The 19,678-nt window shown below is 68.7% G+C and overlaps 6 protein-coding genes across 6 annotated transcripts; 4 read left to right on the top strand and 2 right to left on the bottom strand.

Moving 5' to 3' along the window:
- Positions 1 to 128: 128 nt before the first annotated feature.
- On the top strand, positions 129 to 854 carry EMIHUDRAFT_53772 (hypothetical protein; the record flags this gene model as incomplete). The annotated part of the gene is made up of 1 exon (XM_005791002.1): positions 129 to 854. A coding segment is annotated over one exon (726 nt), but the record flags the coding sequence as incomplete, so codon positions are not given.
- Positions 855 to 1,427: 573 nt separating this feature from the next.
- EMIHUDRAFT_109302 (hypothetical protein) lies at positions 1,428 to 2,225 on the top strand (the record flags this gene model as incomplete). Its single annotated transcript, XM_005791001.1, has 1 exon — positions 1,428 to 2,225. One exon carries the CDS (start codon positions 1,428 to 1,430, stop codon positions 2,223 to 2,225), a length of 798 nt encoding a protein of 265 aa, XP_005791058.1.
- A 389-nt stretch (positions 2,226 to 2,614) lies between these two features.
- On the top strand, positions 2,615 to 8,212 carry EMIHUDRAFT_440088 (hypothetical protein). The gene is made up of 3 exons (XM_005791000.1): positions 2,615 to 3,679; positions 3,814 to 5,638; positions 8,129 to 8,212. The coding sequence occupies exons 1-2, from the start codon at positions 2,687 to 2,689 to the stop codon at positions 5,596 to 5,598; spliced, it is 2,778 nt and encodes a 925-aa protein (XP_005791057.1). The 5' UTR covers positions 2,615 to 2,686; the 3' UTR covers positions 5,599 to 5,638; positions 8,129 to 8,212.
- A 2,472-nt stretch (positions 8,213 to 10,684) lies between these two features.
- EMIHUDRAFT_361678 (hypothetical protein) lies at positions 10,685 to 11,218 on the bottom strand. The gene has a single exon (XM_005790999.1). It carries the CDS (start codon positions 11,073 to 11,075, stop codon positions 10,767 to 10,769), a length of 309 nt encoding a protein of 102 aa, XP_005791056.1. The 5' UTR covers positions 11,076 to 11,218; the 3' UTR covers positions 10,685 to 10,766.
- An 825-nt stretch (positions 11,219 to 12,043) lies between these two features.
- Positions 12,044 to 12,851, bottom strand: SDCT1 (sodium-dependent di-/tricarboxylate transporter). Its single transcript, XM_005790998.1, has one exon. It carries the CDS (start codon positions 12,808 to 12,810, stop codon positions 12,145 to 12,147), a length of 666 nt encoding a protein of 221 aa, XP_005791055.1. The 5' UTR covers positions 12,811 to 12,851; the 3' UTR covers positions 12,044 to 12,144.
- Positions 12,852 to 17,468: 4,617 nt separating this feature from the next.
- Positions 17,469 to 19,591, top strand: EMIHUDRAFT_454628 (hypothetical protein). Its single transcript, XM_005790997.1, has 4 exons — positions 17,469 to 18,327; positions 18,402 to 19,033; positions 19,104 to 19,143; positions 19,215 to 19,591. The coding sequence occupies exons 1-4, from the start codon at positions 17,506 to 17,508 to the stop codon at positions 19,383 to 19,385; spliced, it is 1,665 nt and encodes a 554-aa protein (XP_005791054.1). The 5' UTR covers positions 17,469 to 17,505; the 3' UTR covers positions 19,386 to 19,591.
- The last annotated feature ends 87 nt before the right edge of the window (positions 19,592 to 19,678 follow it).

Raw genomic sequence — 19,678 nt, 5'->3', positions numbered from 1 at the left:
CCGTGGCGGCGGCGGAGGCTCAAGAGGCGGCGGCAGCGGAGGCGGCAGCGGAGGCAGCGGCGGCGGCGGAGGCGGCGTCGAGTGTCGCCGCCCTCGCCGCCGCCGCCGCGCCGCCCGCCGCCGTCCCTCTCGAAGAGCTCATCGCGGCGACCGAGGGTTTTGCCGAGGCGCGCAAGGTGGGCGAGGGAGGCTTTGGGCGCGTCTACCGCTGCGACGCGTTGCCGTCGCTCCCGCGCGTCGCTTGCGGGTTCGCTGTCAAGACGGCGCTGGTCGGTGTCGGCGCCCAAGGCCTCGCCGAGCTGCAGAGCGAGGTGCGCACACTCAGCGCGGCGTCCCACCCGTCCCTCCTCCCTCTCCTCGGCGTCTGCTTGGCACCGGCGAGAGCGTGCCTCGTCTACCCCCTCTGCCGCGGCGGCAGCCTCGAGGATCGCCTCTACCGCACGCCAGCCGCGCTGCAGCGTCTCCGCATGCTCGGCTTCGAGACGCCGCCTCCGCCGCTCTCCTCCGCCGCACGGCTCCGCGTGTTGCGCGACGCAGCGAGCGCGCTGCACTACTTGCACAGCTGCTCTCCGATGATCCTGCACCGCGACGTCTCGGCGGGCAACATCCTGCTCGACGAGCGCGGCAACGGATACCTCGCCGACGTGGGCCTCGCGCGCGCGGCAGAGGCGACGCCCGGCAGCAATGCACAGGTCTCGCACCTGTCGACGCAGCGTATCTTTGGGAAGCCCGGCTACATGGACTCGATCATCATGCACGACAACCAGGCTTCGCAGCTCACTGATGGCTTTGCGCTCGGCATCACGCTGCTCGTCAGCCTGACTGGCCGCGGTGCCGTCGGCTTGCTCAACGCGTGCGACGATGCGCTGGAGGAGCCCGACACGGCGGAGAGCATCGCGGCGGCCGACGCGGGCTGGTCGGCGGCGCAGGCCGAGGAGCTGACGCGGCTCGTGGTCGGGTTGGCATACGAGCGGAAGAGAAAGCGGATGCCGCTCGCTGAGGCATTGCCGCGGCTGGAGGCGCTTGCCCGGAGGCTGAGTGCGTGGAAAGGGGACGGGCAGAATCAGATCGAGTAGGCAGAACCGGAAAAGGAGAGTGAGAATCAGAAGAAACGGACACGAATCCCTCTCGAGCCGCCAAAACAGACAACCCAAGGGAGGGATGGGAGGACGGCACGCCGCCACCACACAGGGATTTTAAGGAGAGGGGTGTGATGCGCTAGCCGTCGCCCACCCTAGGGGGTCTGCCTCTTCCTATCTCTTTTCGCAGTCTCTCGCCCAGTGTGGTGCGAGGGAGTTAGTGGTAAAATTCTTTTGAGCATCAGCCTCCCGGTGTGGCTCGCTTCCTCCCGCTGCGACTCGTGTCGCCGACCCTCGTCGTCGACGCCCCTAGTACCGTAAGCTCCTCCTCCTCCCTCTCCGCCCGCAATGGACTCCGTGAGCACGGACCTCGCGCATCTGCTCAGCTCGCTCCGCCTCGAGGCGCTCGCGCCCGCCTTTGCCGAGGAGGCGATCACCGACGTTGCGCTCCTCACTTCGATGGGGCGCGAGATGCTGCTCGAGAACCTGGACGAGATTGGCATCGAGACGTCCGACGCCACCACGCTGGCGGACGCCCTCTTCCCGCCCTCGCCTGCGCCTGCCGCCGCTCCCGCCACTCCCGCCGCCGCTCCTGCGCCGTCCAACGGCCACATCGTCGATGCCAGCCCCGGCGGCGACGCGTCCGGCGGCGGCGGCGGCGGCGCGGCAGTGAGCGCCGAGGAGGAGAGCGCGCACGAGGTTGCCCAGTGGCTGCTCAAGCCGTACCTCGTCATCGACCCTGGCGAGCTCAAGTCCAAGGTGCTCCGGCTGACGCGGGAGGCGAACCGGCACCAGCACGCGGGGCTGCACGCGAACGCGGCCGCCACCTACACCCAGGCCCTCGCGCTCGAGCCGCCCAATGCGCGCGCCGTCGCCGCCCTCTACTACAACCGCTCCGCCGCGCACCGCGCCCTCGGCCGGCACTGGGAGGCGGCGCGCGACGCGAGGCTGGCGGCGCAGGCGGAGCCGCGCGCGGAGCCGCGCCGCACCGCCGCGGCCTGGTGGCGCGCCGCCGACGCCGCCCTCGCTTCGGGCGACGGCGAGGGGGCGGCCGAGGCGGTGGCGCTGGGGCTCAAGGCCGACCCGAGCAGCGCGCCGCTCAAGCAGCTGCAGGCAAAAATGCGCGCCGACGCGGCGGGGCTATGAGGGGCGAGAAAAAAATTGCCGCGCCCGTCGGCTCTCGCCCCGGCGGGTGGGTGGCGTGTGGCACACTTCAGCACCCTGGGATCTCGCTGGGGCCGCCGCCGCCGCCACGTGACATGCTCATGTCTCATGTGTAGATCAAACTACACAACTGTTCCCCCTCCGCGGCGGGGCTGCGCTCCTCGCTCGCCTCCTGCTCCTCGAAAAGAAGAGGGGAAGAACCAGGATCCAGGTTGAGGACCGAGGACGATGTCGATGAAGACCCAGGTTCGGTTCTTTCACGGCGGAGCAGGTCGTCAATTAGCTTCAGCTTGCAGCAGCCCCTGCGGCGAGCGGCGAAGCCGAGGCCACTAGGGGGCCGCGGATTTCTCTTCGTTACTCCTCAAGGCCGGCAAAGCAGCCAAGGGCGACACACTCGGCCCTGTGCACACTCTTCGGCCTGTGCTTGCCAGAACCCAAAAACAATGGTGGCCGTCTCCGAGGACTCTCTCATCGCCACAGCGATCCGCTCGTACGCTCGGCTCATCAAGCGGCGGAGCCGCCTGGTCGTTGCCTTCTGGCTCGTTTTTCTCGCAGCGACTGCGCCGTTCGCTCCCGGCATCTTCTCGGCGACGACGCAAGAGTTCACGCCGCCTCCGTCGAGTGCGGCGCACCAGGCCAACGCGGCGCTGCAGGCGCAGTTCCCCGTCGCCGGCCGCGCGACGCAGTTTGTCGTCCTCCTCTCCACGCGGGACGGCTCTTCAGTGCTCGAGTCGGCCGACGCGCGGGCGGCGTCGGACACGCTCGAGGCCGTCGCGCGCAACCACTCGCTGACGCACGACGTCGCCGGCTACTACCCGCTCCTCAAGCTCGGGATGCGGCCGCAGGACCTCGCTCCCAGCTTTGTCTCCAACTCGTCGTCGTCGACTCTGATCGAGTTGGAGTGCTCCACCTACATGACGGACCAGCCGACCATCGACTACCTGCACTGGCTCGAGGAGCGGGTGGACGAGCTGCAGGCGGCACACGGCTCCTCGCTCGAGGTCGACCTCCTCGGCGCCCCGCTCATCATCGAGGAGGCTGCCGACACCGCGATGAGCGACCTGGAGCACATGGACGCGATCGTGCTGCCGCTCTCCTTCGCCATCCTCGCGGGCGTCATCGGCTCCTTCCGCCTGCTGCTCGTGCCGCTCCTCACCATCGGCGTCGCCGCCGCCGGCGCCTTTGGCATCACGGCGCTGATTGCCCGCGCGACGCCCATCTTCACGATCACGCCCTCGCTGATGATGTCGATTCTGATCGCGATGAGTATCGACTACGCGCTCTTCCTACTCACCCGCTTCCGGCAGGAGCGGCTCCAGGGCAGGTCGGTGCCCGCCGCCGTCGAGGTGACGCTCCAGACCGCCGGCATGACCGTCCTCGTCTCCGGCCTCACCCTCGCCGCATCCTTCGTCGCGCTCCTCTTCTTCCCCATCTCGGTGCCCTCGCCGCCGCCTCCCTCTGCTCCTCACCCCGAGAGAGCTCACACTCCCTCTGCTCCTCACCCCGAGAGAGCTCACTCCCCCTCTGCTCCTCACCCCGAGAGAGCTCACTCCCCCTCTCGCGCGAGCAGGTCATCTCCTCGCTCGGCATCGGCTGCACCCTCGCCCTCCTCCTCGTCCTCGCCGTCAACCTCTCCCTCGTCCCCGCCCTCCTGCTCTCCTTCCCCGCCTTCTTTGGTGCGCGCGAGCCCTGCTGCTGCGGCCCGCTCGCCGCGCTCTGCCGCCGCCGCTACGCCGACGACGACTCGCCGCCGCCGCTCGCATCGCTCGAAGAGGGCGGCGCCGCGCCGCAGGGGCCGACCCTCGACTCCGCCTTTGAGCGCCTCACTGCCGCCACAGACCAGGGCGGCGACAGGCGGTCGGCGCTGCCTGCCCCGGAGGCGTTGAGCTGCCCGCAGCGCTTCTGGTGGCGGCTGAGCGGCCTCACGACGCGCTGGCCGCTCAACCTGCTCTGCGTCGCCGCGCTGCTCGGCCTGACGGTGCCGCTCGGCCTCACCGCCACCACGCTCGCCACGACAGACGGCTGGGACCAAGCCATCCCTCGCGGCTCTGCGCTCGGCGCCGCTTTCGAGCGGATGGGGCGCGAGTTCGGCGCCGGCCACCTCAACCCGTACTCCATCCTGCTGCGGCCGCGCACCGGCTCCGCCACCTCGCGCCACTTCTTCTCTTCCGTCGCCAGCGCGCTCGCTGAGTTCGAGGCGGAGCCGGCGCTGCGCGTCGGCGGCGGCGGCGGCGCCGGCTTCGAGATCGACTCGCTCGCGTACAAGAGCGGCACGCCCGTCCCGTGGCTGCTCTACGAGACGTGCGAGCTCGTGCCGCACCGCCCGGCCGACGGAGCCGCGCTGGAGGCGTCGCCGCCCTCTCCGTCTCTCGCCTCGCTCGGAGCCAAGCGGCGCGAGGCTCTGCGCGCCGCCGGTGGCCTCGCGGAGCAGCTCTTCGCGCCGCTCGCCGCGGGCGGCGACCCGCTCGGCCCGCTCTGCGCCGGGCTGCGCTACGCGAAGCGGCGCTTCCTCAACGACGACGGGAGCGCCGCGATGGCGATGGTCGTGATGGACGTCGACCCGCTCGGCGCCGAGGGCGACGCGTGGCTGCACGCGGCGCGCGACACCCTCGCGCGCGTCTCGGTCACATTCGACATCGATGCCTCCATCTCCGGCGTGCCGGGCGACATCTACGACTGCAAGGACGCGGTCTTCGCCCTGATGCCCGTGATGGTCGCGGTGATGGCGCTGCTGGTGCTGCTGCTCGTCGGCTGCACGTTTGGCTCGCTCGTCATCCCGCTCCGCTCGGTGGTCTCGATCGGCGTCACCGTCACGTGGGCGTACGGCGCGGCGGTGCTCACCTACCAGCACGGCTGGCTCGAGTGGACCGGGCTGGGCGGGCTGGCGCGGACCGACTCGCAGATGTGGCTCGTGCCCGTGATCTCGCTCCCCATCCTGGTCGGCATCTCGCTCGACTACGACATCTTCCTGCTCGCGCGCGTCGCCGAGCTGCGCGGCAAGGGCGCGACCACGCAGCAGGCGATCCGGCACGGCGTCACCTCGACCGGCTCCATCATCTCCTCGGCGGGCCTCATCATGGCCATCGCCTTTTCGGGGCTGCTCTTCTCGGCCAACCCGACGCTCGACATGGTGGCCTTCTACCTCGTCTTCGCGGTGCTCGCCGACACGTTTGTGATGCGGCCCCTGCTCGTGCCCGCCGCCATGGCGCTGCTCGGCGAGGCGAACTGGTGGCCGCAGGCGCCGACCCAGCGCGCCGCCAAGCCGCCCGCGGAGACGGCCGGCGTGGCGCCGCTGCGCTGTAGCGCGGCGGGCGCAGCCGCGCCGCCCGTGCTGGCGGCGGCGCCCGGGCGCTAGTTTAGTAGTGGCCGTTTTGTGTCCAATGTACTGCATGATTCATGGGGTGGTGGGATCCACGTACCCCCCGCGCGGCGTCTTGCGCTCTTTTGTGCAACCCGCACTTTGACTGAGGTAAAGTGGTGCTCGGAACTGATGTCCAGCCAGTGCATGAGATGTGTTCATCATACTTAGCCTCGAAAAAGAAAACCTGCGCGCCGCCGTGCCCTGTCGTCCCTGGTATCAAATGATGCCTTTTGCCGCAAATCATGACGCGTCGCCGCCGGAGGTGCCAGAGACGGCGCTGGCGCGCGTCGTAGAGGCGTTGGTGGCTGGACGAGGCGACGAGGCGGCGGTGCTGGCGTGGCTTGATTGCGGCGGGCGGGTCAACGCGACTTGCGGGGAGGGCGAGATGAGTGGCGTCACTGTGGCGTCACTTGCAGAGCGGCGAGATGAGTGGCGTCACTTGCAGAGCGGCGACGGCCACACCGTGCTGATGTTCGCCGCCGGCAACGGCCGCGAGCCGTCGGTCGAGCTGCTGCTGCAGCGCGGCGCAGAGATCGACTTGCAGAACAGCAGAGGCGTCACCGCGCTGACGTGCGCCGCCGGCAACGGCCACGAGCGGGTGGTCGACTTGCTGCTGCAGCGCGGGGCGGAGATCAACAAGCAGGACGGCAACGGCAGCACCGCGCTGTGGGTCGCCGCCGGCAACGGCCGCGAGCGGGTGGTCGATCTCGTGTTGCAGCGCGGCGCGGAGATCAACGTGCAGAACGACTTTGGCAACACCGCGCTGATGGTCGCCGCCAGCTCCGGCGACGAGCGGGTGGTCGAGTTGCTGCTTCTGCACGGCGCAGAGGTCGACTTGCATGACGGCAACGGCGGCACCGCGCTGATGGGCGCCGCCGGCCAAGCCCACGAGCGGGTGGTCGAGCTGCTGCTGCAGCGCGGCGCGGAGATCGACTTTCAGGACGTCGACGGCGAAACCGCGCTGATGTGCGCCGCTAGCGAAGGCTGCCCCGCCATCGTGCTCCGCCTGCTGCGGTCGGGCGCAGACGCGGCGCTGCGCTCTGAAGACGGCAAGTCCGCGCTGCAGTATGCCAAGGAGGAGGGTCACGCAGCGTGCGTCGGCGCCTTCCGGCAGCACATCGAGGAGGTGACTGCGAGCCAGCGCGAGGCGGCGGACGGCGCGGGTGGCGCTCCCTCGGGCGAGGCAGCGGCGGGAGCGAGGGCCGCGGCCTCTTCCGGCTCACCGGGCAGCCTTGCCATGGACGTCAGGCAAGCGGCTGCGCGAGGCGAAGAGGCGGCGCTGCTGGCGTGGCTTGATAGCGGCGGGCGGGTCAACGCGACTTGCGGGGTAGACAATGTAAGCGGCCTCACCGCGCTGATGCTTGCCGCCCAGAAGGGCCAAGAGGGGGTGGTCGACATGCTGCTGCAGCGCGGCGCAGAGATCGACTTGCAGAACAGCAGAGGCGACACCGCGCTGATGTGCGCCGCCGGCAACGGCCACGAGCGGGTGGTCGACTTGCTGCTGCAGCGCGGGGCGGAGATCAACAAGCAGGACAACGACGGCTACGTCCCGCTGATGTACGCCGCCCAGGAGGGCCACGAGCGGGTGGTCGATCTGCTGTTGCAGCACAGGGCGGAGACCAATCTGCAGAACGACCTCGGCTTCACCGCGCTGATGTACGCCGCCGGCTTCTCCGACCACTCCGCCGTCGTCCTCCACCTGTTGCGGGCGGGCGCAGACGCGGCGTTGTGCTCTGCGAGCGGCAGGACGGCGCTGCAGATGGCCAAGGAGAAAGGCCACGCCGGGTGCGTGCGCGCCCTCGAGGAGCACGCGGCGGCGGAGGCGGCAGCGGAGGCGGCGGCGAAGGCAGCGGCGAGGGAGGCGGAGAGAGCGGCGGCGGAGGCGGAGGCGACGCGGCATGCCGAGGCGCTGCTGGCGGAGGAGGCGGCGGAGAAGGAGGCGGAGCGCGCCAAGGAGAGCAAGAAGGGCAAGAAGAAGAAGAAGAAGAAGGGCGGCGGGGGAGGCGCTGGGCCGTCCCAAGAGCCCGAGGCGCCGGCGGAGGAGGCGGTGGAGGAGGAGGCGGTGGCGGCGGCGGAGGAGGCGGCGCTGGCGGCGGCGCTCGAGGAAAGCGCGAGGCTGGAGGAGACGCGACGCAAGGCGGAGGAGCAGACGCTTGTCCCCGAGGTCGGCGAGGCATACCGGGCGTCCGAGGCCGCGCCTCCCCCAGGCGAGCCGCCGCCGCCTGCCACCGTCTCGCTCGCCGACGCAAGCTTCGACACGGGCCGCCCGGCCGTGCCCGAGTCGAGCATGGGCGGCGATACGACGTGTATTGTCTGCTTCACCCGGCCGAAGTCGCACCTCGCCTTCCCGTGCGGGCACCAGTGCGCTTGCGGGCCCTGCTCTGAGAGGATGCAGCAATGCCCCTACTGCCGCACGCCTGTCAGACAGTGGTTGGAGGTTCGCGTTGTCTGACGTGAGGAGGCAGCTCACCGAACGATCTCTTTCAATTTTTTCAGAAAGGCTTCGCACGATCGATCATACTTTAGCGGCGAGGTTCCTATCAGGTTCACTCCTAGGTTCACTCCGCACACGCCTCGAAAAAGAAAACCTTCGCCAGCAAAAAAGACGTGCCCGCCGACGGCCGAGCGCCGCGGTCGTCCCGCCAAAAGACATCATAATGATCCGGGCATCATGCGCCGCGCGCGACGGCAATGTTGTTGCACTACGCGCGCTGCACGAGCAGGATGTGTCGCTTCAAGGAGCAGACGCTGACGCCTCCAGTCCAGCTCATCTCGCTGCTGGCAACGGCCACGAGAGCTGCCTTCGAGTGCTGCACGAGCTCGGGGCGGCGGCGAGCCTGTCGGAAGTGAATGCGAACGGATAAACTCCCGCTCTGTATCCGCAGCAGCATCCACAGTGTGTGCCTTCGTTGCCTCGCCACTCCTATCATCGTCCGCCGCACCAGCAGCCGCTCAATTCTTCCGCCCGAGCTCATGCCGCTGCCACAGCACAGCGGCGCAGGAGTGGATCGCAGGCATAGGCCGCCGCCGCCGCAAGTGCCGCAGCCGTGGCCACAGAACCGACAGCCGCAACCTCAGGCCTATCCGCAGCAGCCGCACGCCTACCAGCACCTGCGCCCGCCGCACTCGCCGCACCCGCCGCACCCGCCGCACCCACTGCACCCGCCGCACCTGCCGCACCCGCCGCACCCGCAGTGTGTGCCGCGTTCTTTGATGCCTCGCCACTCCTATCCGCCGCCGCACGGAACGCACCAGCAGCTGCAGTACTCCCTTCCGCCCGAGCTCATGTTGCTGCCTCGGCACAGCGGCGCAGGAGTGGGTCGCAGGCACACTTGGCCGCCGCCGCCGCAAGTGACGCAGCCACGGCCACAGTACCGATTACCACACCCTCAGGCCTATCCGCCGCAGTCGCACGCCTACCCGCACCTGAGCCCGCACCCACCGCCGCCCCACCCGCTGTCGAGGCCTCCGGGCGGTGGTCTGGCGGGCGGTAGCAAGCGACCCCGCGTCGAGTCGCTCGACCACAGCAGCTGGCGGCGCGACGAGCAACAGAGCAGCGATGTGCGCATCTGCGTCGAGCCCAGCCGTAGCGCTGCCGGTGGTCAGCTCAATGCTAAGCAGCTCAACAACCGCATCTCTGCTGCCAGCGGCACCGAAGAGCTGCTCACGCTCTTTGCTGCCCACAGCACGAGCGATCACATCCACGCAGGAAATTTGTGGAACAAGCTCGGCAAGCAGAACATTGAGCGGCGGCACGAGGAGCAGCTTGAGCAGCTGGTGCAGCGTACGCTCGACCTCGTTTCGTCGTGCGAGGCGCGAGAACTGGCGAACATAGCTCACGGTGTTGCCAAATGCCGGCTGCCAGCGAGTATGGTAAGCTCGCTGTTCGCAGCGGTGGCGGAGGCGGCGGTGCGCAGCGGGCTGGCTGGCTTCAGCCCTCAGAACGTGGCCAACATAATGTGGGCGTATGCGACGGCGGGCGTGGCTGCAGACGCGCTGTACGCGGTGGTGGCGGAGGCGGCGGTGCGAGGCGAGCTGGCTGGCTTCAACCCTCAGGCGCTGGCCAACACGGTGTGGGCGTATGCGATGGCGGGCGTGGCTGCACAGACGCGCTCGCAGGCGGCGCGTCAGGCGACGAGGAGCGCGAACGCCGCGGCGGCACACCGTCGCCGCGCGCGGAGAGCGCGTTCCTGTCGACGCGGGGCGCAGCCTTGCGCCGGCCGCGCTTGGCCGGCCGGATTGTGAGGCTGCCGGCAGGCGGCTGTGCAGCCGCGGCTGCGTACGACTGAGCCGCAGGCGCGGCGGCGGGCACGGCGGCGGGCGCGGCGGCGGGCGCGGCGGCGGGCGCGGCGGCTGGCGCGGCGGTGGCGCACGTGCCCGCTCGCTCGCGCTCCGCGCGCTCCAGCTCCCGTGTGTACTCGGACTTCAAGTTGATCTGCCCGTCGAGGCTGCCGTCGATGTGCATGGTGAACCGGACGGTGGCCGCGTCGATGTGCTGGGCGTGTCCCATCTCAGCGAGCTGATGAAGGTCAGCGGCTCGCCGCCCTTCATGCACCGCTCAGCATCGCGGAGGCGGCTAGCACTGTCGCGCTTTTATGCCGGCATTCAAGCGATCTCTCTTGTCCCGTGCCCAGTGTAAAAAGAAAGAAAGAAAGCAGACAACCCAAGGGAGGGATGGGAGAAAGAAAGAAAGAAAGAAAACAGACAACCCAAGGGCTAAAGAAAGAAAGAAAACAGACAACCCAAGGGAGGGATGGGAGGACGGCACGCCGCCACCACACAGGGATTTTAAGGAGAGGAGTGTGATGCGCTAGCCGTCGCCCACCCTAGGGAGTCTGCCTCTTCCTATCTCTTTTCGCAGTCTCTCGCCGATTCTCGCTGCAACCTTCATGCCACCTCGCGGCCGTCCCACTCTCGTCGTTCTCTCCCTTGTCACTTCCTCCTCTGTCGCGTCATTCTCTTCTGCCTCGTCCTGCGCCGCCGCCGCCTGCCGTTCCCTTGTTCTCTCGGCTTCTTTCGCCTTTCGGCGCAGGGTTTGGAGAAGTTTTGTGATTTGGAAAATTCTTTTCTGTCTGTCCGCGATCGATGGCAGCAGGTGGCTCCCCGGCCTCGGTTCACCGCACCCGTAACGCCCGCAGCTTCTGGCGCCGACGCCACGCATCCTACTGCTGCACGCCAGTGTGCGTGACGGACGGCGGCACAGTCGGCCGCAGGACACTAGCCACTCGGCATCTTCGCGCTGGCGAAATAGTCCTAACAGAGGCACCGGTGCTGCGAGGCGGCTGTGCTGTCGACCGCTGCCCAGGCTGCGGCGAACGCACTGGAGGCTGCTCAGGAGAGCCGTCCGGGTGCCGCTGGCCGGCCGTGCCCGCGGCGGCGAGGGAGTGGCACCGCGGTGCGAGTGCGAAGGCGGCGACGATGCGGGGCGGCGAGAGGGAGAATGGAGTGCGCGTGTGCAGCCTCTTCGCCATGGTTGCGCAGGTGGCGGCCGGCCACCGAGGCCGCCGCCGCGTACGCCGGCGGGCCACGCACACAGACACGTGCGGCGCACGCTCCTTAGGCTGCCGCCGCCCCATCACTTTGCCGTTGGCTGCTATCGCACCTCGAGCCGGCGGCGAGCTGCGGCGGCGAGGTGCAGGAGGCGGGCGAGGAGGAGGAGGCGCTCTCCCGTAGCACGCGCGACTTTGCGCGGCTGTTTGCGCGGCACGTGCCGCTGGCCGAGGGCGTCGTGGCGGAGGTTTATCTCGGCTAATCTCGTCCGGGGTCCTACCTTCGCACACGCGGCCGTCCTCACGCCCCGCGCTGCTCACAGCTGCTGCTGCGGCTGCAGACGAACCTCTTCACGATCGACGAGCGCAGCGTCGGCATCTACAGCGCCGCCTGCCTGCTCGAGCACTCTTGCGCGCCCAACGCGAGCGTGTGCGTCCGCCGCGCCGGCGGCGGCGCGGCCCTCGAGGTAGTGGCGAGGCGGCCGATCGAAGCGGGCGAGGCGATCTCGTTCTCCTACCTCGACGAGGCGTGGCTGGCGGCGGCGGCCGTGCGGCAGCGGCGCGAGCGCCTCGAGCGCGAGCTCGGCTTCTGGTGCCTCTGCACCCGTTGCGAGCGAGAGATGGCTGCGTTGGGCGGCTAGCAGCGAGGAGCGAACGTCGGTGAGTCGGAGGGCAGGCAAGGTAAGGTAAGGTAAACTTCTCCACACACTTGGGCGGAGGGGGGCGACCCTTGCGTCTCCACCTCTCTAGACGACGACAGGAGGGCACACGTGGTGGCTGGTGCACGCCCACAGAGTCTCGGCAGGAGCCAGGGGACGCCAAGCCAGGACGGAAGGAAGCCCCCATGGAAGCCCCTCTAGAAACTAGATACGGCTCTCTCTCTAGGCCCTCTAGGGACGAGGGCGGGGCGGCGCTTGGCGCGGGGTTTTTCGGCGGCGGCGGGCGCCACATTTCTTTTTCTTTTTTCTCGTTTTGTGGTGCACATACGTGTATGTGTGCCCTCCGTGTGGAGATGTGCCCCAGATTCTTCGGTCAGGTAAGCAAGATTTAGTCACGCTGTGCTGGTGAATCCGAGGCTGAGCTCAGTGTATGCCGAGCCAAGCAGAGCGGGCATGACGTAGTAGAAGTACATCCAGCCGAGGCAGACGGCGACCAAGTTGAGCCCCACACCCTGCGCGGCCATGAAGCGGATGGAGACTCGGCCGGTGGAGAAGACGGTCATATTGGGCCCGCCCGCCATCGGGAGCATGAAGGCAAACGACGACGACAGCGCCACGCAGAGCAGCATGACCACAGGTGAGAATCCCGCCTTCGCAGCGGCTGCCACCACAATCGGTCCAAAGATGGCTGCGGTGGCCATGTTGGACACCACCTCAGTGACGAAGCAGACGACCAGCGTGATGACAAAGAGCAGCGCCGCGTGGCCAAGGCCGAGACTACACAGGCAGTCAGCGATCACACCGGCTAAGCCGCAGCGCACAGTGCCATGCGCGACCATGTACCCCCCGCCGAATATGAAGAGGATCTCCCACTTAAAGTTCGCCTTGACCGCGTCCCAATCGAGGATGCAGCGCGGCGGCGGCGCCGCCCCGAGACCCTTTGGGACGCTGTCGTAAGCTGCCGCCGCGGCGCTCGTGCAGCGCGTCGCGCCCACCCTGCGCCGCAGCGACGCGGGCAGCGAGCGCCCGCACGGCACCAGAAACAGCGGCAGCGTCATTGCCAGCCCGATTGCACCCGAGTTGAGCGAGGGCGCGACGTACGGCTTCCACCACGACGCCGTAAACCAGAGCAAGATGAGGGCGCCGAGGTCTGCGCAAAGCACCAACTCCTCGTACGACCACGCGCCCAGCGCGTCGCGCGAGCGCGTGAAGGCCCGCAGGTCGTCGACCTGGAGGGGCGTGCGCGCGCGCCAGACGAAGCGTACACATATCGCGAGCCACGTGACGACGAGCAGGCACCCGGAGAGCGGCAGCGCCGCCAGCGTGAAGGTCGCAAAGGAGAACTCGGGCTCGTCCGGCCAGAAGAGCGAGTACTGAGAGAGGAAGATGGCGTTTGTGGGGGTGCCGACGGGCGTGGCGATGCCGCCGATCGTCGCCGCGTAGCCGATGGCCAGCAGGAAGCCCGACTGGAAGCGCTCGGTGCCGGGCGGCAGGCTGGCGAGAAACGCATCCGCCACAGGCAGCATAGCAAGGGTGGTGGCCGTGTTTGAGATCATCATTGACAGCAGCCACGTCGAGCCCATGAAGCCCGCGATGAGCGCCGCCATGCCGCCGCCGCCCACGAGAGCCACGACGGAGAAGGCGATGCGGCGATGCATGCCCCACCGCTCCACTGCCAGTCCGACCAGGAAACCCGCCACGAAAAGCATCGACGTGGCGTCGAAGAAGACCTTTGCCAGCTCGGAAGCGGAGCAAACGCCGAGGAGCGGATACAGGACCATCGGCAGCAACGACGTGATAGGCAGAGGCAGCACCTCTGTCACCCACCACAACGCCATGACGCCCAGCACCGCAGCGCCGCGCGCGACCTCGGGTCGCCCGCTCTCCACCAGCGCTGGCGCAAGCAGCATCGCCAGCGTCACGCCCAGCACAGCCAGCGTCTGTTTCGTCGCTGGCGTCGATGGCGGGGTGTGAGTCGGTTCGGATGGTGAAACCTTGCGGCCGGCAGCCTCTGTGATCATCGCTTCGGACGCGTTCACCGACACGGATGATTCGATGTCACCTAACTCGTTGGCTGGCGACAGAGGCGGAGTCGGCATGCAAGCGCTCGGGCAGTGCTTGACGAGCCTGTCCTGGCCTTGGCAAACAACCGTCACCAGACTTGGAGCACTTGGAGCAAATGGAGACCAGACGGACCTTGCCGTCGCACAACCCTCGTTTCCTTGCCGAGAAGAATTCAGGCTGCGCCGTGGGCCGACCCTCCGATTTTATGAGAAGAGAAGAAAGGGAGTGACAAATCTCTCTCTCAGCACGCTGACGCGACAACAAGAAAACGCGGGTTGTCCTTAAAAATTCTTCACTCTTTTCGGGCCGCTTTCTTCGTGTGTGAGCTCAAGAAATAAGACTGTGAGCTCTGTGTCTTGATCTGCTAACAACAATCAATCAACATACCTCCTCGTGTATGCCGATGGCAGCCAAGTGGCGGACGGCATGCACTGGGGTGTTCATGGGGTCCCGTACCATGCGGAATCGACCCTATCCAGTGCTCAAGTGCTGAATTCGTTTTGGGTGGGTGCGTGAAGGGCAAAAAGCTACATACACTGGAGAGAGAGAGACACTGGAAAAACTCAACGCTCAATCGAGGTTGAGAAACTTGGCGTGTCTGCAAGTGCCACATATGCGCGCGTCCGTGCTGCCGCCGACGGCAGCAGCGCCGGCGGGTGCCGCGCCAAGAGCGGCCGGCACGGATGGGGCGCTGGCGGAGGCAAGGTTGCACCGCTGGAGGCCTGGCTCGAATCACCGCCGGAGGCTCGGCTCGCTTCTCGGCGTCGATGATATGGCCACTCGCTTTGCTACAGCTGTTTGGTCGCTGCTCCCGCCGCCACCGCCACCCGCACCACCGCCGCCGCCACCGCCGCCGCCGCTCGCGGCTCCCTCCGCTGCCAGCGGGGGTGGCTGCTGCAGTGGCGGCGGCTGCGGCGGTAGTATGGCCGCCACCGGTTCGCTGCTCCCACCACCAGCGCCGCCGCCGCCGCCGCCGCCGCCGCCGCCCGCGGCTCCCTCCGCTGCCAGCGGGGGTGGCTGCTGCAGTGGCGGCGGCTGCGGCGGTAGTATGGCCGCCACCGGTTCGCTGCTCCCACCACCAGCGCCGCCGCCGCCGCCACCGCCACCGCCGCTCGCGGCTCCCTCCGCTGCCAGCGGGGGTGGCTGCTGCAGTGGCGGCGGCTGCGGCGGTTGTATGGCCGCCACTGGTTCGTTGCTGCTCCCACCACCAGCGCCGCCGCCGCCGCCACCGCCGCCGCCGCCCGCGGCTCCCTCCGCTGCCGGCGGGGGTGGCTGCTGCAGTGGCGGCGGCTGCGGCGGTAGTATGGCCGCCACCGGTTCGTTGCTGCTCCCGCCACCAGCGCCGCCGCCGCCGCCACCGCCGCCGCCGCCCGCGGCTCCCTCCGCTGCCGGCGGGGGTGGCTGCTGCAGTGGCGGCGGCTGCGGCGGTTGTATGGCCGCCACCGGTTCGTTGCTGCTCCCGCCACCAGCGCCGCCGCCGCCGCCACCGCCGCCGCCGCCCGCGGCTCCCTCCGCTGCCGGTGGGGGTGGCTGCTGCAGTGGCGGCGGCTGCGGCGGTGGTAGGATGGTCGCCACCGGTTCGTTGCTGCTCCCGCCACCAGCGCCACCGCCGCCGCCGCCGCCGCCGCCGCCGCCCGTGGCTCCAGCACCCTCCGCTGCCGGTGGGGGTGGCTGCTGCAGTGACGGCGGCTGCGGCGGTGGTAGGATGGTCGCCACCGGTTCGTCGCTGCTCCCGCCACCAGCGCCGCCGCCGCCGCCACCACCATCCGCGCCCCCTCCCGACTGGCCTAGCGCAAGCAGGTACAAGCCGACTGCCAAGCTGACCGCCATGGGCGGTCTGTCGCGTGCGAACCGATCGCCTTCTTCATCGCATCAAACTCGATATTACGCATCCGCGTTCATCGGATCGAAATTATGGCGGGCGCGAATGAAGAATTCAGCCTGCGGACAGATTGGAAGAAAGAATTTTGAACATCTCGAGAAGCCCGATTCACACATCACGCGCCAAGTGGGAGGAAGTGGACGGGCGGGGCCCTGAGCCGACCTAGCCGCCAAACGGAATGGGCGCCCAACGCGCGCGCGCCAGATCCTTACCACCACCATGATCGGGAGGCGGCCAGGGCTCATAGACTCGGTCGAAAGACCCCAGATTGGCACCTGTGCCTCTCTGGACAGGGTGGCCCGCCCGCCACAAAGACTCCTGGAATTGCGACTCGCCGCTTTCCTCCCGCTGTGATTTTGTGTAAGCTCTGTGTCTTGATCTGCTAACAACAAACCTCCAACGCGAAAATAGGATGGGAGAGATTTATCTGTAACGCCAAACGTGCGTCCCCGAACCGCCGTGGCGGCCTATTGCCGCCCCTAGCCCCCTGTATGGACTCGTGGGAGGTCGCCGCGTGCGTCCAGTGTCTCGCCTGCGAGATCTGCGATGGCGAGCGCAAGCTTCGGCGCACCGCCGAATCGCAGCGCGCACTATAGCAGAGCTGCGATCGGTGGAGTCAACTCGAGAGTCGTCGTCGTCGGTGTCCGCAGAGGTGTCGCAGCTGCGGTCGCAGGTGGAGACGCCGCACTCGCTGCGGCGGAGAGGAGTGGTGGCGAAGCGGCCGTGCTGCGAGAGGCGTTGCGTGCCATGAAGCTCGAGCTCGAGGGCGTGCAGTCGCTGCTTGCTCAGGCCTGCGCACCCAACACTCGCCGTGAGTGAGTATGCCGCAGGCCTGGTCTCACGGGGCCCTTTTCAAGATAGGCCTCGGCATCCGCCGCCGCCGGCTCCGCATCTGCTCTTGGCCAGCACAATATCTTGACTGAGAGCTAAGCCCAGTTCGACGATCGGCAGCCTCACCGAAGGTCGCGCCGCTGCGCAGCGAGAGCCAGGCTCGCCCGGCGAAGGTGACCAGAGAGTGCTCAACAAATACCAGAAAAAATCAGGGAGCTCAGGGAGTGCCACTGCCACCACCCAGGCCGCGGGAGCCGAACGGCGCCGAGGACAGCTCCCTCAGTGTGCTCCGCGGCCCACCAGTGTGCGCCGCGGCGCCGTCCAGCCACTTTGGCGGCCAGGGGGCCACCGGTCGAGTTCTTCGACTCTGGAGGACAGAAAGGTACCGTCTGAAAGATTTTCATGCTCTATTTAGCGCACTTGGTCTCAAAGAGCAACTCCGTTCACACGTGATTCACAGCCTTGTTATTGAGAAGAAAATACGTCCTATGGCGCTGTGCGCTGGTCTGTGAGAGGTTGAGGTGCGAGCCCTGGAGGCCCTGGGAATGGGGGGAGACTACCCGCGGGCCTAGAAGGCCCGCGCGCAGGGGGGTGGGGCATTGAGACCGGTCATGAATGAGTGCGCGACACGCATGTTGCGAGCAGCGTTGTTGATGTTTTGCGCGTCGCCACAGACGGCGGCGCGCGAGAGCTGTTGCGAGTGGTGCTGGACAAAGCCCCGGGCGCTGCCGGAGGCTGTGCCGTAGTCGGTGCGGTCGACGGCGCTCGGGCTGCCGACCTCTTTGGCGAAGTTGTGGATGATTCTCTTGGTCGGCGGCGCGATGCCGCCCTTGTGCTCTTTGACCCAGCCTTTGCCGGTCGCATGGACGAGCGGGCCCTGTGACTTGTGGCCGCGCTCTTTGCACCCAAGAACCTGTTCACACCGAAGCATGAGCGAAGCACCGGTGGGTCCTTCCTGCTCGTCCAGCGTCAGCGAATGGCGAGCTCGCTCGGCTCCCTCCCTGCCTGTCTGCCCAGGAGTCCCACGCCGGAGCCGCCACGGGGACCCTCGAGCTCCTCCGCGCCGCTCCGCGTCACGGTCGGCAAGTGGCGGCGCGAGGGCGGCGTCGTGGCGTACGAGGTGAGCGTGGCAGTCGGCGAGGAGCAGTGGACGGTTTGGAAGCGATTCTCCGACTTCCGTTCGCTGCACAGCCTCTGCGCGCACACGCTGCGCCTCCCGCCGTTTGCGCTCCCGCGGCTGCTGCTCCACACCAAGTCGCGGCGAAAGCGCCGCTCCTTCATGCTGCAGGGCTACCTGCAGGACACGCTGGGCCGCGCAGTGGACACAGCCTGCTCGGCGGGCGGCAGCGGGCTGCCGCTGCTTCTGGCGGGCTTCCTGGGGCTGGGCCCCAGCGCTGCGGCCGTCGTGACGCTCGACGGCCCCACACCGGCGCCGCCGCCTCTGTCGCTCGCCTCGACCGCCTCGGCCGCTGCCTCAGCCTCCTTGCCGCTGGCTCGCGCGCTGCCGGCGCCGGCGGCGCCGTTCCCTCCCGCGGCGGCGTGGTGGCACGGCCTCGGCTCGTGGGTGCTCAAGAAGCTGACGGGCGGCGTCGCCACCATCGGCCCGAGCGGAGAGATGCTGGTCGAGCGTGTCTCGCTCGACGCGCCGCTCCTGGAGTGGGCGGTGCAGCGGATGCTGTGCGGCGTGCCGCTGCCGATGCGGATCCTGTCGGCGCGGGTGGACAAGATCGAGGTGCGGGTGGTGCGGGGAGACGTGCAGGTGAGCTGCACGCGGCTGCGCCTCGTCCTCGCTGACGAGGAGAGACGGAGGCCGAGGTGCCGGTGCCGCCTTTGCCCGCGCCTCTCTGACGGGGTTCAGCCCGTCTTCTGTAGGAGATGGGGGAGCTCGGCGCGGCGCCCTTCGAGGAGAGGGAGGAGCGGGCCGCCATCGTGCTGCACCAGCTCTACTCCGCCCTCGGCAGGGCGGGAGAGCCGACTGACCAGCCGAGTGGAGACGCGTCCCCTCCTCCCTCCTCCGCCGGCGCGGCCTCCTCCGCCGCGACGAGCGACGCGGGCGACGCGGCGGACGGCGGCGGAGGCCTGCCCGCGCCGCCGCGCCGGATGCGCAGGAAGAGCTCCTGGGTCGTCCGCGAGAAGGGGACGACCTTCCAGACCCACGCGCGCCAGCGGCCCGTCACGCCGCCGCCCAAGCGGAGGGCGGCGCCGCAGGAGGCTGCAGCGCCCTCCAGCGTGCCGCTCCGCCGCGCTGCAGACTCGCCCTCGGCCGCCCCTCCGCCCCCGTCCGCCCCGGCCGCCGCCCGGCCGCCGCGCCGCGTGACGATGGCGGAGAGCGCGACGGCGGGCCGGCCGGTGGACCGGAAGCAAGTGCGCGAGCTGGCGGCGGTGCTCAGCCGCCGCGCGACCAGCGGCAACCTCGCGGCCGCGCCGCCTCCGCGGCCGCGCGTCGCTGCGGGCCGGCAAGCCGAGGTCAACAAGGAGCTGCGGGCGATGCCGTCGGCGCTGCGGCAGCGGCAGCTCGCCGCCACGTCCCTTCGCTGACCCTTCCCTGACCCTTCTCGGAAGCTTCCTATACAGGCAGCGGCTGCTCGCTTTCACGTGCCGCATCCTGCCAAAGGCGCCGCGGGCGCGAGGCGGTCGAGGCGTGGTGCGGCCACTCGCCGCTCACTCACTCCGGGTGAGGAGCAGGTGCAGCTCAAGGCGGTCGAGGTCTGCTACGACCACCTCGGCCTGGCGATGGCGATCCCGATCGACGTCTCCTTCGCGGAGCTGGCGCTCATCTGGCTGCTGCTCGCCTTCCCGAACGCGCCGCGGAGGGGAGGGCTCGCGCGGCCGCTCCGCCAGGCGGGCCGGGCCTGACCGGCTTGGCGGCCCCGCGGGAGGCAGCCTTCCTTGTCGGTAGATGTATACACGTCTCGCCGCACGTGCAGTGTGTGTTCTGAGGCTGTTTGGGTGTACACGCATGGTGGTCTGATTCGACAGTGCTCGCTTTTCAAAGCAGCGGCGAGAGTGAAAGAGAGAGTGAGAGCGAGTTATGACTTTATTCTCTGCGAAACTAGGACCTCAACACACCTTTGGCCCAGGGCGAGAAGCTGAAGGCGGCGCCGGCGGTGACCGCTTGCGAGGACGAGCGCGACGACTCGCGCTCAAGG

This window comes from Emiliania huxleyi, assembly GCF_000372725.1.
Source record: "Emiliania huxleyi CCMP1516 chromosome Unknown EMIHUscaffold_117, whole genome shotgun sequence".
Lineage (NCBI taxonomy): Eukaryota > Haptophyta > Isochrysidales > Noelaerhabdaceae > Emiliania > Emiliania huxleyi.
This window is presented reverse-complemented; position numbering and strand designations above follow the sequence as displayed.